Genomic DNA, 15667 nt, shown 5'->3' on the forward strand with positions numbered 1-15667 from the left:
TGTGTGCGTGTGTTTGTGTTTGTGTTTGTGTTTGTGTTTTTGTGTGTGTGTGTGTGTGTGTGTGTGTGTGTGTGTGTGTGTGTGTGTGTGTGTGTGTGTGTGAGAGGCTGACCTGCTGTCCTGTGTATCTGAGTCCGTCCAGGTTGACCTTCCACTCGATGAGGAGCTGGAACTGTTGGTCTCTGCCCCCCCAGATCCTCACCACGAAGCAGGACACCGAGGTGTCCAGGAGGTCAGGCAGCATGCCAAAGTCCAGGCTCCGCCATGTTGGATTCTGATAGGCACATACAATAACAATGATCATTCTTTAGATGTGTAAAGCGCTTTTACATTTGTAAAACATCAAAGTGCATATTCATATAAATAACTTACTAGCATACTGTAGCACTGGGATGGCAGCGTTTGTTACCGTAGTGTGTTTATCTAATATCTGGCCAGATAACCAATCTTAATACACTTTCTAGATCTTCTGACAAGAGCATGAGTCCAGATAGTCTGTGGGGCATTTAGTCAGGACTAAATTACCACTTGAGACAGTGGAATGGCTGTAAAACAGGATATTACCCTGTCATTTAGAGTTCATTTAACTCTCAGTAGTCAGAACAAATATTTACACATCCAACATGTCACAAAAGCTTAGCTCGTCCAACTAACCCTTCCAGTTTCATAGCCTAACCTCTTGGTTGTTCTAAGACAGTGGCTGTTTGTTTGTCCTCTGTTAGACAAGGCTTTGCTAAGTAGCCAAAGTCTACCACTGAAGGACATGCAGCTAATAATCTTTTATTTATTATTTTGTTTGAATGTAAACTAAAAAACAGACAATGCCAGAAAGAAAGAGAGAGAGAGAGACAAAGAGAGAGAGAGAGAGAGAGAGAGAGAGAGAGAGAGAGAGAGAGAGAGAGAGAGAGAGAGAGAGAGGAGGCCTAGACAGTAGAAGTAGAAGGAGAAGGAGAAGGAGAAGGAGGGGGTAGTGTCCCTTAACATAATAACAGGAAAAGCAAGAGGAAAAGGCTCCTTCGACAGACAACAAAGGAAACAGACAGTGGAGAGCAAGGGTCACTTTGAGGAATGCTGACGTAGTCAACACAGAGTCAGATTCAGCCAGACAAGATCATGAGGTTCATCTGCAGTACATTTTGCCCTGGGGGGGAGGGGGGGGGGTGAAAGGTGGGCTTGGAAAAGAGCTTAGGCCAGCTCATGATTCTGCATTTGACTTGTTAGTAATGGTCTGCTGTACTTTGCTGCATTTATAGCCTCCATGCAGAGATTGGAGCAAGCAGCTACTGTTGGGGGTGCATGTGGAGTGTAGAGCTACCTACTAATTTCTCAATCACATTCTAAGCTAATTTACAGAGGCATATCAGTAGCCAAGGAAGCCATCAAATGTCATATTGCTGAATCATGTCTGGCAGCACACAGTGAGCGCTCATCATTGGGAGTACAGGTTTACAAGAAGCTGAGAGAGAAGCTGAGAGAGAAGCTGAGAGAGAAGCTGAGAGAGAAGCTGAGAGAGAAGGTAAATTAGCAGTGGTGTAAATGGACGCTTGAGGTCATGTTTTATTAATATGTTGCTGCCCCAGTCTATGTTCATATCTATCTATCATATCAGTCTATGTTCATAGAATGCTGATTTCCATATCAATGGAACAGGATAAATAAAGAGATGAGAGTATCTGAATCTGAGTATGAGTATCTGAGCATGTGTGAGTCATCATCTTCATCATCATCATCATCATCATCTACCTTGTGCAGTTGCCATTTACTGGATAGGCTCCTGAGATAAACAAATGTAGCTTTATGTAAGGCAATGGCACTCACCAATGAATCTTGGATGACTTCACTCTTGTAAAAGTCTGCAAGGGAAGTAAAAAAAATAAAGGTTGGACATTTTTAGAAAACACTCACACAAACGCTCTGAAAGGAATTAGCTAGGGCTGGGTATCGCCACTGATTTCCCAAAACGATTCGATTCCGATTCACCAGCTCAGTGAGCTCACGATTCGATTCGATTCCGATTCGATCTAGTTAAAATATACATTTTTTGCTTGAATATGAAAGAGATTCTCAGAATTAATGCTATAAATGGTTCAAGGAACCCTATAACATGTAGCATTGTTAAACATATCAATGAATTGACTCCAAAGCAGTTACATGAATGTACTTTTTATTGGAACACATTTTATTGGAACATATGAACATCATTGACCAACATTTTGCAACTACAAAAAGTGTTTTTTAACGTGCTTTACTGCAGCCGATGTAAATAAAGGGGCTACAAACATAGCCTACCGGTAATAATCAACAAAAAAAGCGTTTCCGAACGTTTTTTGAGGGGTTTATATATACAAAAAAAAAAAAAAAAAAAAAAAATGAAAGATCGATCTCTGGACTTATGAATCGATAAATCGCTCATTTAATGAAGATCGATTCAGAATCGGGAAATCGATTTTTTGAACCCAGCCCTAGAATTAGCCCACATGTTTGGAGGGGACAAATCACTGTGTGTGCATCAAACACCCCCCCACCCCATGTTTAGACAGCTCTGAGCTATTCAGACTGAAAGTGAAATACCTATTCATTAACTGGAGCATCAACACTAAGAGGCACTAAGACTAACAAACCAACAGTAAGTGCATTTCACAAGACTCGATTTCCCCATAATTCACCACAAGGGCACAATGTGCAGTGGCCTGGGACACTCTACTACAGAGTCTCAGACATAGAGATAGAACATGTTGGATCTCTGTAGTCTCAGATGAGAGAGGAGGATGTTGTGCTCAGAACTGACCTCTGGATATCCGGTCCTCTAAACAGAGGTGAAGGGTAAAATATGTGTCCAGCAGTGGAGAGCCATTCTTGTTGACAATGTTGCGGGCCGCAATGCTTCGTAGATGACGTAAACGCCTCTGTTGGGATGAGAGAGGGAGATGGTGAGTTAGCAAGAGAACAGACGGACCCCAAGATGGAGGGGAGGTGAGAAGAGATGGAGTACAGAAGACAGGGATGGAGGGGAGGAGAGAAGAGATGGAGTACAGAAGACAGGGATGGAGGGGAGGAGAGAAGAGATGGAGTACAGAAGACAGGGATGGAGGGGAGGAGAGAAGAGAAGAGATGGAGTACAGAAGACTGGGATGGAGGGGAGGAGAGAAGAGATGGAGTACAGAAGACAAGGATGGAGGGGAGGAGAGAAGAGAAGAGATGGAGTACAGAAGACAGGGATGGAGGGGAGGAGAGAAGAGATGGAGTACAGAAGACAGGGATGGAGGGGAGGAGAGAAGAGATGGAGTACAGAAGACAGGGATGGAGGGGAGGAGAGGAGAGATGGAGTACAGAAGACAGGGATGGAGGGGAGGAGAGGAGAGATGGAGTACAGAAGACAGGGATGGGGAGAAGGAGGAGGGAGCATTTAATGACCATCCCAAAACAAGAGGTAGACACAGGAACAGTGATGCTGGTTGTACCAGGTCAGCCTCACAGAAGTCAGAGTCAGGGCCAAGTTACACGATGACGAAAAGCAAATTTCGGAGCCAGTCTGATCTCTAGCCACACAAGCTTTTTCACACCATCGCACAAAAGAATCTCTGGCCACATGAATCGCATGTTCAAGTACACTGGGCATGCGCATGCTGTAGTGACATGCGGTGAGGTCGATGGTTGGGGAGGCACTGGCTAATATCAGAGCCAGATTTACACACATACCAACAGCAATTTAACCATAACCCCACCCCATAGAGGTAGCTTAAATTCACCATTCTATTGGCAGGTTGCACAATTAATTCATTTTCATTCATTCAGTAGTAATGTTAATTCCCGCAGTCCCAATCAATCTCCTCTCCACTTACATTACGTCTGCATCCAAGATGGCGTGTATACAGTGTAACTTTAGGTTGTATGAAAAGAGCTGATGCATAATAAACATTATGATAATTGTTAGGGATGTCCCGATCCGATCCACGGCATCGGTATCTGTCCAATATTGGTCCAGAATGCTGGATCGCAGATCGGACATGAAAAAAATTGTCTCCGACCTGTGCTCACGATCTGGTGTTCACTCACATGATGACAACAGTAGTAGTCAGTGGTCACGCATGAGAGTTGGCTAGTAGCTACCTGTGTGTAATGAGTCTGACGCCAGCTGGTAAAATCATAAACCAATTGCCCAAGTAATTGTTCATTTCTTTACATATTCTGAAACTACAGATTGTAAGCTTTCAAATGATGCGTCATACATTGAAATCGGGAAAAAATGAAAGACGACACGAGTATTTGAATGTTGGTGTACCTCAAAAATGGGAATGCGACAGGAGAAAAATGACTGATCAAACCACAACAACAAATGCTGCTAACAGCTAGCGGCTAACAGTGGTACATAGCTACGAACGTCTAACTGCGTTTTTCTAACATCACAACATGCTGAGAGAACATCAACACGCTAAAAACACATAACTACACATAATTAGATGAACACACTGTCCTTGCAAAAATATGTTTACGTCATTTAAGTCATTATCACTTACGGTAGCCTACGGCAAACGAGAACAGTGAATGCAATCCACAAATGTAGTGATCCTGTAGTGATCGTTAAACTGTTGTATATTATATCAAGTGTCTACTTTAAAACCTCAAGTTGCCTGTTATGAAAAGAAACGAAAACCAGATGTGGTTGACACAATAAGTTTTACTTTTCGACCCCTTCGATTCTGCGACTGGTTTATGGTCTCACCAGCGGGTGTCACCAGGCTACACTTTAAAAAGGGTGCTATAATTGCTTTGCCATTTGTAAGAGAAGATAAATAGAATAAAAATCTGAAGCCTGATTGTTTTAACTTTAAACCAGTTGGTCACTGAGTACTGTAGAGCAGGGTTTCCGTTAGAAAAAATTGGCGCCGGTCATCGTGTCCGGGAAGATTTCAATTTACAACGTGAGATATTCCGGTCATCATATTAAAATATAATATAGCTGTTTGTCGCTTCAACAAATTTTACCGGACAAAGACCGGTAATTACCGGTTAACGGAAACCCTGCTGTAGAGTACTGTTTTTGTTGCTTGAATAAAGGCCGGCAGTCTTTAATAGCCAACTGTTGTTGTGGACAATATAATGGGGAAGTATTTGTTATTATTCAGGAGTAAAAAAAACTAAAAACAAATATAGGATTGATATTGGTATCGCAAATACCTGAAGCCCAGGTATTGGTATCGGTAGTGAAAAAGTGGGATCGGGACATCCCTAATAATTGTTGAAGTCTCTTGATGTTTCTAGAAGACAGTCAATAATGTCATGCCCTTGCACTACCCGCTATCTGCACTCAAGTTTTTAAGTACCGACATTTATGAACAAAACATCGCTGATTCAGCCAAATCCGCCGCCGTGAAGTCTATGCCTAAGAGTCTATGCTTAAGTCATTACATTCTCATGTCAAAAATAAATTGTGATTTGTCCAGTGGTCTAGCACCGTAGTCTCCAGTGCACATATGCCCATGTCGGCATGGGTTCGAATTCAGCCCAAGCCCTGCTTACATGCCCTCTACTCCTTACTTTCCTGTCTATCTTCACTCTCTGAATGAAATGAAAAATATGTGGGACTACCCCTCTCAAAAAAGAAATTACCTTAAAAGAAAATGTAACAAATAAACAGTGACATTGACTTAAATATGGTACAGTCACATGTGCCAAAATTAACAGAAAGGCATTACATTTTAGTTCATGTGTTTTCCCTCACAAAAGTATTGTATAAACAAGAGTGCCACAGTTTCGTCAACTAAGCCCAAGGCAGTGTACCATTGATGCACACAGACAAGAAGGCTTTGTAAATTACATCGGAGATTAGAAAACCCATGATGCCTCTTCAAAATGTGTTCCAATCTGCTGCCAGAACATGACATCACCATTGTTGGAGATCAGTTAAAAGTCAGTAGCCAGCCATAAATGAATGAAAGGAATAAAAGGAAGCTGCTAGAGATGGGAGTGACCATTGAAGTCCAACCCATAACAAAGTGTGTGAACTGGAACAAAAACAACAAAAATCTAATTATAAAATGCCTCACCACAGAGATAGCATCAGCAACAACTAGGTCTATGCAAAGGGAGAAAATCTCTGGGGCCAGACGGTTACCCAACAGACTTCTTCACAAAATTCTCTGACCAACTTTCCCCTTTATTATTGCGGGTTTTCGAAGAATCCTTCTCGTCGGAATCCCTGCCTCCAACTCTGCGCCAGGCGGTTATCTCTTTAATCCTCAAGAAAGACAGGGACTCTCTTGAGTGCAGCTTGTTTTGTCCAGTCTCTGATCTTGCTGAAGTCATGGCTCGCCGCTTGGAAGGACTTCTTCCCTCTATTATATCACACGACCAAACAGGTTATTAATTTTGTTAACATTAGACGCCTTGTGAATATAGAAGTGCTCTCACTTGATGCGGAAAAGGCATTTGACCGGGTGGAGTATCTTTTCAGTGCGTTGGAGAGGTTTGGATTCGGCCCTAAACTCATATCATGGATTAGAATTGTATATACATCTCAGATGGCTGCCGTGCGCACTAACAATAATCTGCCCACCTATTTTGAGCTCCAATGTGGCACAAGACAGGGGTGGCTGTTGTCCCCTCTTCTATTTTCGGTTGCAATGGAGCCACTTGCTCTGGCTCTGAGGCAAAATGCTGATATCAAGGGGATTCAGCGTGCGGGATTGGAGCATAATGTTTTGCTCTATGTGGACGATATGTTATTATATCGCAACCCCTTTCCAGTCTCCCTAAGTTAATGGTTTTACTTACAGACTTTGGCAAAATATCTGCCTACAAAGTCAATATTCAGAAAAGCGAGCTGATGCCTGTTGGTGCTGGGTCTAGTCGGGTACCTTTAGGCTCATTTCCTTTTAAAATTAGCCCTAAGAAATGTAAGTACCTTGGGATATGGGTTATGCATAACTATAAAGATCTATATGTGGCTAATTATCAACCTCTATTATCTAACCTGAAGCAGGATATTGATCGTTGGGACCCCCTACCTCTCTCCCTGGGGGGAAGAATTAATATGATAAAGATGAACGTACTGCCAAAATTTCTACATTCCAATGTCTTCCGGTCTTTCTAACAAAATCGAAGAAAATCTTTATTTTCCAAGGTAAAAAAACATCATAAATCAACCTTTATTTGGAACAAAACAAAACACCCTGGATAATATGTATACTGCATAGACCTTGTACAATGGGAGGGATGGCACTCCCAAACTTCATGTAGCCTATTATTATTGGGCAGCCAACCTAAGGTCATTGTTATACTGGGTGAGGAACAATTTTGGAGGGGGCGTCCATTGAGTCCACTTCTCTAGTGGCCTTATTGTGTGCTAGACTCCCATTCATTCACACAACCTATTTCTAGTTTAACCTCTAACCCAGTTATTATACATTCAATCAAAATATGGAATCAGTTTAGAAGATCCTTCTCCCTTGGAGGCCTATCGCAGGCTGCACCAATTAGAAGAAACCATATGTTTCTCCCATCAGTGATGGATAGGGCTTTTGATATCTGGTCTAGAAGGGGTATGATCTCACTGTCTGATTTCTATATTGACAATAATTTTGCCTCCTTCGAACAGTTGGTACAGAAATATGGTATTCCCAGATCACATTTCCATAAGTACTTGCAGCTCCGGAACTTTATGACCTCAAATTCTGATTGCTACCCCTCGTGCCCTCCCATGTCTCTGCTGGACTCCATCTTTAACTGCAAATCGGCACAAAACAGGCTATAAGCATCATTTACGTGCTACTCAACATGCACGATTTGACCGCTTTAGACATCCTTAAAAATAAATGGGAAACAGATCTGGACAAACCAATTCCGGAGGAAATTTGGCACTAAATAATATGGGAATTTTCCCATATGTCTTAGACATGCTGTTGTCCAATTTAAAGTTGTACACCGTTTGCACTTTGCACTAGTCTAAAGACAGACTATCTAAGATTAATGTTGACATAGATTCCACATGCGATCGATGCAGAGAGGCTCCAGCTACTTTGCTGCACATGTTTTGGACATGTCCATAGCTCTATATGTTCTGGCAAACCATTTTTGAGACCTTCTTTAGGATATTTGGAAAAGTTGTAGAACCGTCTCCACATTGCATTGTTTGGGGTGCCCCCGGTGGACACCCCTCTTAGATGGTGGGAGACCAGCATGTTGGCCTTCTGCTCTTTCCTGGGTAGAAGAATGATATTGTTTAAATGGAAGGATCCTATTCCACCTACATATAGTCATTGGATCAAGGAGGTTGTGTACCATATTAAATTGGAGATGATTAGATATACTGTAGAGGATCTACTAGGAAATTCCTCACTATTTGGCAAACTTTCATAACCTTTTTTGAAGATATGTAATCTGACAGCATGATAATGTAGTAATGTAGATAATTCTTTGTCATTTTCAATGTGTGTATGTATGTATATTTCTGGTATTTGGGGGATATATTTAAGTTTGTTCTTTGTTGGTCCGGTTTGGACCTGTGATATATTGTGGAAAATACAACTTAAAAAACCTTGATCAAAAAAGAAAATGCCTCACCATTGATTGGGTGAGTGAGGAGTAGTTTTGAGAGAAAGAGAGAAGTCTCAAGACCCATGATACTTGCTGCTCTTCTCCTCTTTCTTCTACCAGACCTAACTCAAGGGCCGAGGAGGCAAGGACTCCAATGCAGACTAGGGGCGATGGTTAGCCTAGAGGTTAGAGAGGCCAGCTAGCAATCGGGAGGTCACTGGTTCGATCCCTGCCTCAGGAGGGAGCTGCATGTGAGCAGGTGACTGGAGAGTTGCTGGCATCATATCTAAGGTGCCTACTACTGCCGTTGTTCCCTTGAGCAAGACACTTAACCCCTAATTGCTCCAGATGTCGCTGACTATGGTTGACCCTGTGCCTGCAAAACAATTATTTTGTTGTACTCTATCTACGCAATGACAAAAGATTGAACATGCTGTATTATCTGACCCTATTTTGCTGGCTTTTTGTTGGTGATTGCAGCAATCAGTTTGAGCACTTGTGCACTATACATCCCATCCTATTCCTTGAGTTTACCAGGGGTTTGTCAGAGTGACAACCACTGAGTTTCACCTGTTAAAGCAGATAGGAGGTAGTTTCATCATTCTTCTTTTAATCATCAGTGACTCATCACACCCTGCATTCCACGGCCTGTGACAAGTCGTCTTTGTGTTGTATAACTCATTACATCTGGTGTGTGCAGTTTCCATTCAATCGCATGATGCTCCTCTTAACATGTCAGTGGACTAATAGAGAGGCAGATAACTGGTGCACCCATCCACAAACCTGATAGTTGGCATTTCTCATTCATGACCTCCAATTACACTGGCATCTCACTATGGTGTGACCCTTCTCCATCACTCAGTGGGTTTTGAGTGTTTGAGAGTTTAGTTACTGAATTGAACCACAGTGAAATTATGTTGATCCAAGATGAAGCAGATAGGCCTACTTGTTTGGTGTTGTTGTTGTTGTTGTTGTTTCTATAATATGAATGTTTATTTATGGCCTTATTTAGCCTATTTATAACAGCAACTGGAATGGTGCTGGAAAGGTCACTTTTTCCCATTGTTTCTCCACAAGCTTAAATTATTTTTTTTACATTATGATTGTGATGATTTAGCTTCTTTGTATGTATCATGCTCTGGTGAAGTCTGTCTTATAGAGGTTTTGCGATGTTTCTTACAAGAAAGATGCTGCAAAACATCTGTCAGGTATTAAGTTCTACCTTGTTCTGTTGTTTTGTTTTAAAGTAGGCTATTATTTTGTAAAGGGAATTATTTGAACATTTGAAGATACTGGACTCTTGGATTTGGTATTTTTGAGAGATTTTGAATGTTTTGTTGTCCTACCTGGCTTTCCTCAACATGCTGCTGATTATAGATGAAATATGGTTGTCATCTTGCTGTTGGTCAAGTTAAATTATTTTCATTGGTCTATTTCCAAAATATTAATTTCATTTCATTAAAGGTTTATTGTTTTATTATCCACACCATGTAGCAGGTGTGGTTGTCATCTGAGGTTTGGGTGCAGTCAACTTTGTGCTGTCAGAGTTGTAAATGAATTTGTATGTTTATGTCGCCAAACTTGCTAGATGCCCTCTCTCCCTTCTTCTCCTTACTTTCCTGTCTGTCTTCATTATATCTGTCCAATAAAATGAAAAATATGAGTGAAAAAAAAGAAATGATATTAATGACACAGTCCAGTTATGTATGCATGTCTTGCCAAGATTGAGCAAATGGACACAATGAATTCCACAGTGATTCTTACGAAGTGTGCGTCTGACTGAGCTTTTAATGTTGCTGAAATATGTTATAATAATGTATTAGCAGCCAGGCCCTCACCTGATCTGCATTCTCCAGCAGCACACTGAGCTTCCACCAACACAGGCCTTAGGGCTAAATCTAAGTCATGGGATTCCCTATAAGGGCCTCAGAAACAAAAACACAGTTTGTTCAGCAAAGGCATTTTTTTCCCTCTGAAATGTCAGTGGACATTTATTCTGAAAGAGTTCATTTGTACCATAGAAAAGAGGAAGAGCGCCCCATTCTAGCAGAATACTGTATAGTAACCTACTGTAAGCTGATCATTGTGCTGAAGCTAACAGGTTGAGTTTGTCCAAATATAAACTTCCCCAGTGCCGTTGGAGTGACAACGACTGCATTCTTTAGTCCTATAGTGGACTTTTCATTGGCTCAAATAAAGGTCAAAGCAAAGGTGCCAAAACTGAATCCTGACTAGATAGTGACTTACAGCAGACAGCAGACACCAACCAGATCAACTCTGTTTTACAGGTAGAGGATCCGTTAAGATAGTGCAGTGCAATAACACACCTTACATTATTTAGCCTAACCAGACTTATGAGGCATGTGCTTGACATGCCTGCTTCCACTCTAAAGCAGCACTGACAATTGAGAGTGTGACTGGCATTAAAGGCCTTAACTTGACAGTGTATACTACAACAACAACAACAACAACAACAACAACAAAACAACAACAACAAGTATTCTGCTTCTTGATTGTTTAAACCAGTAGTAACAACATAAATAAACTAAGCCTAGGCCTATTTCTATCTGGCTTTTGCCATCACACACTTGAGACATTAATGAGTCGTTCCTAATCAAGCAATTCAGGGACCTGCAATTTAGACACCCGAAAGTCATTCTGAATATCATTCTTTTTATGGGACTTTTACAGGTTTGCCCTACGGTTGCAGCATCTCAAACATAATTGCACTTGGCCTGATAAATGAACGAATATCTACAATAACTGATGAACAGGGCATCAATTATGTAGCTGGTAAGAATTGCATGGTCTTGCAAATCAATATAAACCTGATCGATTAGAATGGCTGATGTTGTTCAGTCAAAGCCTCTTTCAAAGTATATAGAAAATATCTGGTTTAGTAGGGTCCAGTTGAGTGTAGTGAAGAGGTTATAGCCTAGAGAACTTTCTACTGGAACAAATGACTTGGGCAAGTACTCCATTAGAATGAAAGTTGACAAAGCCAGCTGCAGTAATACCTTCTACACCATTAGACAGTTACATTACCACATGATTGGCACAGTGACTACACTGGAAGCTTGCCCTACCGTTCTGTCCCTGTCATTCAGAAACACAGTAACTTGCTAGCTAACCCTAACCCAGCTAAACTAGCCAGTTCACAAATGAACCCTAACCCTAACCCTAAATTGCGCACCATAGCACCTATGTATCAGTCCGTGGCCCAGCTAGCTAACGGGTTCAATATTAACTACATACATGCCTTAGGAGTTACGTTTAATGGTGGAGGGACTCAATGCTCAACTTGTTGGTGCTCTAAGCTGCAGCTAGCCAGGGATGTAGCCTGGGCAGGGGGTGCAGGCCTATCCAGGTTTCATTGAGCTAGCAGTTCTGACATGTGACATGTTCAAAGGCAAAGTCAGTAATGACACCGAGCTGCATTACCACCGTCCTTACCTGCTGGGAGGAGAGCTCAACGTGCAGGGCTCGAGAGGACGAGGTGACAGACCCGGAGGGGACAGCGGTGATGGGGTTCATCCTCCTACTGGCACCAGGGGCGTTCGCCTCATTTAACACAACATCTCATCCTAACCACCAAGAGATCGGACTCGTGATCTTGATTCACTCCTTACTGTATGTCAGAATTGTATCCACAACAATGCACTCCAGGATAGAAAACCCCCTAGCCAGTAGCTAGCTGTCAGGTAGCTTCACCACATAAACAAAGTAGGACCTGCTGCTCTGGAAGCATCCGTCTGTCAGAGACGAGGCCCGGTAGATCGCTGATTGGTCCAAAGCGGTGTCGGTTACATAAAGGGGTTGCTTTACATTGCATGCATTTGTGACTATTCGTCGAAATGTATGTCAATCATTGTGAGAGGGGCGGAATAAACCTTTCATGAAATGCTCTCGAGCTGCAAATATCAGGAAGTTGGTGTTGTGCATGGGTAGCGTGACCTGCTGGTGACAGTGGTGCCAGTGAACTAGCAGGAACTGTTAGTGCGTTATAATAAGTTATCATGTGGTTACAATTTCATATCATTGTGTTTTGCCGCATGAACTGCATGACCATAGGACTTTTCTTCAATCAACGTTGTAACTGAAGTAAATCTCATAACAATATATAGGCTACTATGCACATAAGAAGCCGAACAACAAGCCTCAAAAAGTATTTTCATATTCTGCAACATTGTTACACAATGTAAAACACTTTGAATCAATATACACAAACTCATATTGCAGTATCTCGGCTTAGGTTATGACCCCCAACCAGTTCCAGTACATGTAGTTCAACTATCAGTTTAATGCATTTTGCAGTAGGGTGGGAAACTAAATTCAAATCCTATTACTGTTTCCAGTTTCCTTTTTTGACATGTAGCATTTCAATTGTATGTTCGTTCTATCACATGGACTGGTAATTATTCAGTAACTGACTGTCGTGTGTTGGATGAAGTAGTTTCTATGCAGTGAACTACCATTTCAAAGTAGCTTCAGTTGGACTAACTATGTGCTTCTCAAGGGTAGCTTCACTGTAGTTAAACGTGTTCTTAAACGTCTACTAAGTCATTAGTAATCTAGTTAAATATATGTTCACATTAGCTTCCCCAACACTGCCCCAAAAAGGACCTAAACTAATATCACTGGGTATGTCAATGCTTAAGGAACAAGGCTGCCTCACATTGAAAGGGATCGAACTTGGACAAGGGTGCAGAATCACATTAACTGACATGAATAAGAAGAGTATTATCAACCTGTAAGTCAATTATTACTTTATTTATGTATTTATACCCTGTAAAAATGCAAGTGCACCCTGTCAATATGAATGAATGAATGGTTTAATGACCACACGACCAAGGTCGTGGAATTTGTTATCGGTACAGATGGAAAAGCTCAATACAGCAGTGTCAATTACATGAAACATACACACATTACATACATTGCACATGACTATCACAAAGGACAATGTACACACATAACCACAAGACAAAAGCATAGTCAATATTTACAACTTATAAAGTGCAGTACATCTGGCAGGGTTAGTGCAGTGAGTCAGGTGTTGAGAGTCGTTATAGCAGAGGGGGGAAAATGGTATAAATGTATAGTTTACATACAACACAGTAAAATATAAAGATCTTACAGTTGTGGTTTAAAATATATTTATTTATTTATATTTATTTATTTTTACATTCTTGAGTGTCGAATACTTTCTACAACTCTTATTTGTCTGATAGAGTGATTGGAGCACATACATCTTGGTCACGAAAAAATAAATCATGTTTGGTTCTTTTATCAATTTATTATGGGTCTTCTGAAAATGTGAGCAAATCTGGTGGGTCAAAAATATACAAACAGAAATGCTAATATTTGGTTACATGTCCTTTGGCCCTTTTCACCTCAATTAGGCGCTTGGTAGCCATCCACAAGCTTCTAGTTGAATCTTTGACCACTCACAGAATCGGTGCAGTTCAGCTAAAATGTGCTTTCTGACATGGACTTGTTTCTTCAGCACTGTCCACATGTTCTCGATGGGGTTTAAGTCAGGGCTTTGGGAAGGCCATTCTAAAACCTTAATTCTAGCCCGATTTAGCCATTCCTTTACCACTGATGCGTGTTTGGGGTCATTGTCCTGTTGGAACACCCAACTGCGCCCAAGACCCAACCTTCTGGCTGGTGATTTTAGGTTATCCTGAAGAATTTGGAGGTAATCCTCCTTCTTCATTATTCCATTTACTTTCTGTAAAGCACCACCATTGGCATCAGGGCCCAGAGCATAATACTACCACCACCATGCTTGATGGTAGGCATGGTGTTCTTGGGGTAGAAGGCCTCACCTTCTCTCCTCCAAACATATTTCTGGTCATTGTGGCCAAACAACTAAATGTTTGTTTCATCTGACCACAGAACTTTCCTCCAGAAGGCCTTTGCGTTGTCCATGTGATCAGCAGCAGACTTCAGTCGAGCCTTAAGGTGCCGCTTCTGGAGCGAGGACTTCCTTCTGGCACGGCAGCCTCTCAGCCCATGGCGATGTAAAACACGCTTGACTGTGGACACTGACACCTGTGTTCCAGCAGCTTCTAATTAATTGCAGACCTGCTTTTTGGTGGTTCACAGTTGACTCTTGACCATCCTGACCAATTTTCTCTCAGCAGCAGGTGATAGCTTGCGTTTTCTGATTGTGGCAGTGACACAACTGTGCCATGCACTTTATACTTACAAACCATTGTTTGCATAGTTGATCTTGGGACCTGTAGCTGCTTTGAACCAAATGGTTCCAAGTGACTTTCCTGACTTGTTCAAGTCAATGATTCGCCTTTTCAGCTCTGTGTTGAGCTCCTTTGACTTTCCCATTGAAGTTGAACCCCAAGAAGGTAAGAGGCCATGCCACAAGCTAATTTGATTGACAAAACTTTCTACATCACCAAAATTGATAATTCATGTTGCTGTATTTTTGACCCAGAAGATTCTGTCACATTTTCAGTAGGCCCATAATAAATTCAGAACCAAACTTCACAAATGTTTTTGTGACAAAGATGTATGTGCTCCAATCATTCTATCACAGAAAGATAAGAGTTGTAGAAATGATTGGAAACTCAAGACTGCCATGACATACATGTTAAACTTGACCTCAACTGTATCAAGAGAGACAATCACAACCTTCACCAAAGAGGTCCTCAATCAACATGTTAAATTGCCGGAGCGGCACCAGAACAGACTAGAATGTGTTTTGTAGTTGTGTACATACATCTACTGATGCCTCTGGACACATCTTCAGTGATGTTCCTGGAATCATCGGGCGTTTCGGGTCTTTCAACATCATACACCCTCCTCCAGGTGACCCAGCCGGGGCTGATCAGACCCCAGCTTGTGTCCAGATGGCTAACTAGCTACCATGACTCCATGGCTCTCCTCTTTTGAGCCACAGCCATCTAGAGGCTCTCTCTGCCGCATTGGTGGTACTGCGGATGGCTCTCCTCTTTCTCTCTCCATCGATGCCCAAACTGCTGAAGGCTCTGGCCAAGGAACGGGCTGCAAATCCTCTGCAACCAACCTCTACTGGGAAACACCTCGCTCTCCAACCAGCCTGCTGGCAGTCACTGACCAGTCCCGCGTACTTGGAGAGCTTCCTCTCAAAGGC

General features: G+C 41.9%; 1 protein-coding gene across 1 annotated transcript in view; it reads right to left on the reverse strand.

Annotated features, from left to right (window-relative positions):
• Positions 1 to 12149, reverse strand: part of uvrag (UV radiation resistance associated gene) — a gene marked incomplete at its 3' end in the record, with an annotated part of 134060 nt that extends 121911 nt beyond the window's left edge. The window contains exons 1-4 of the mRNA XM_080550146.1: positions 11989 to 12149; positions 2789 to 2906; positions 1819 to 1853; positions 113 to 274 (exon numbers count right to left, since the gene is read on the reverse strand). Of these exons, the coding sequence (XP_080406272.1) occupies positions 113 to 274; positions 1819 to 1853; positions 2789 to 2906; positions 11989 to 12069 (396 nt within the window). The 5' untranslated portion in view covers positions 12070 to 12149. The remainder of the gene's footprint in view (positions 1 to 112; positions 275 to 1818; positions 1854 to 2788; positions 2907 to 11988) is intronic.
• Between the last annotated feature and the right edge of the window lie 3518 nt (positions 12150 to 15667).

This window comes from Nansenia antarctica (assembly GCF_963989245.1).
Source record: "Nansenia antarctica genome assembly, chromosome: 20".
NCBI classification, from domain to species: domain Eukaryota; kingdom Metazoa; phylum Chordata; class Actinopteri; order Argentiniformes; family Microstomatidae; genus Nansenia; species Nansenia antarctica.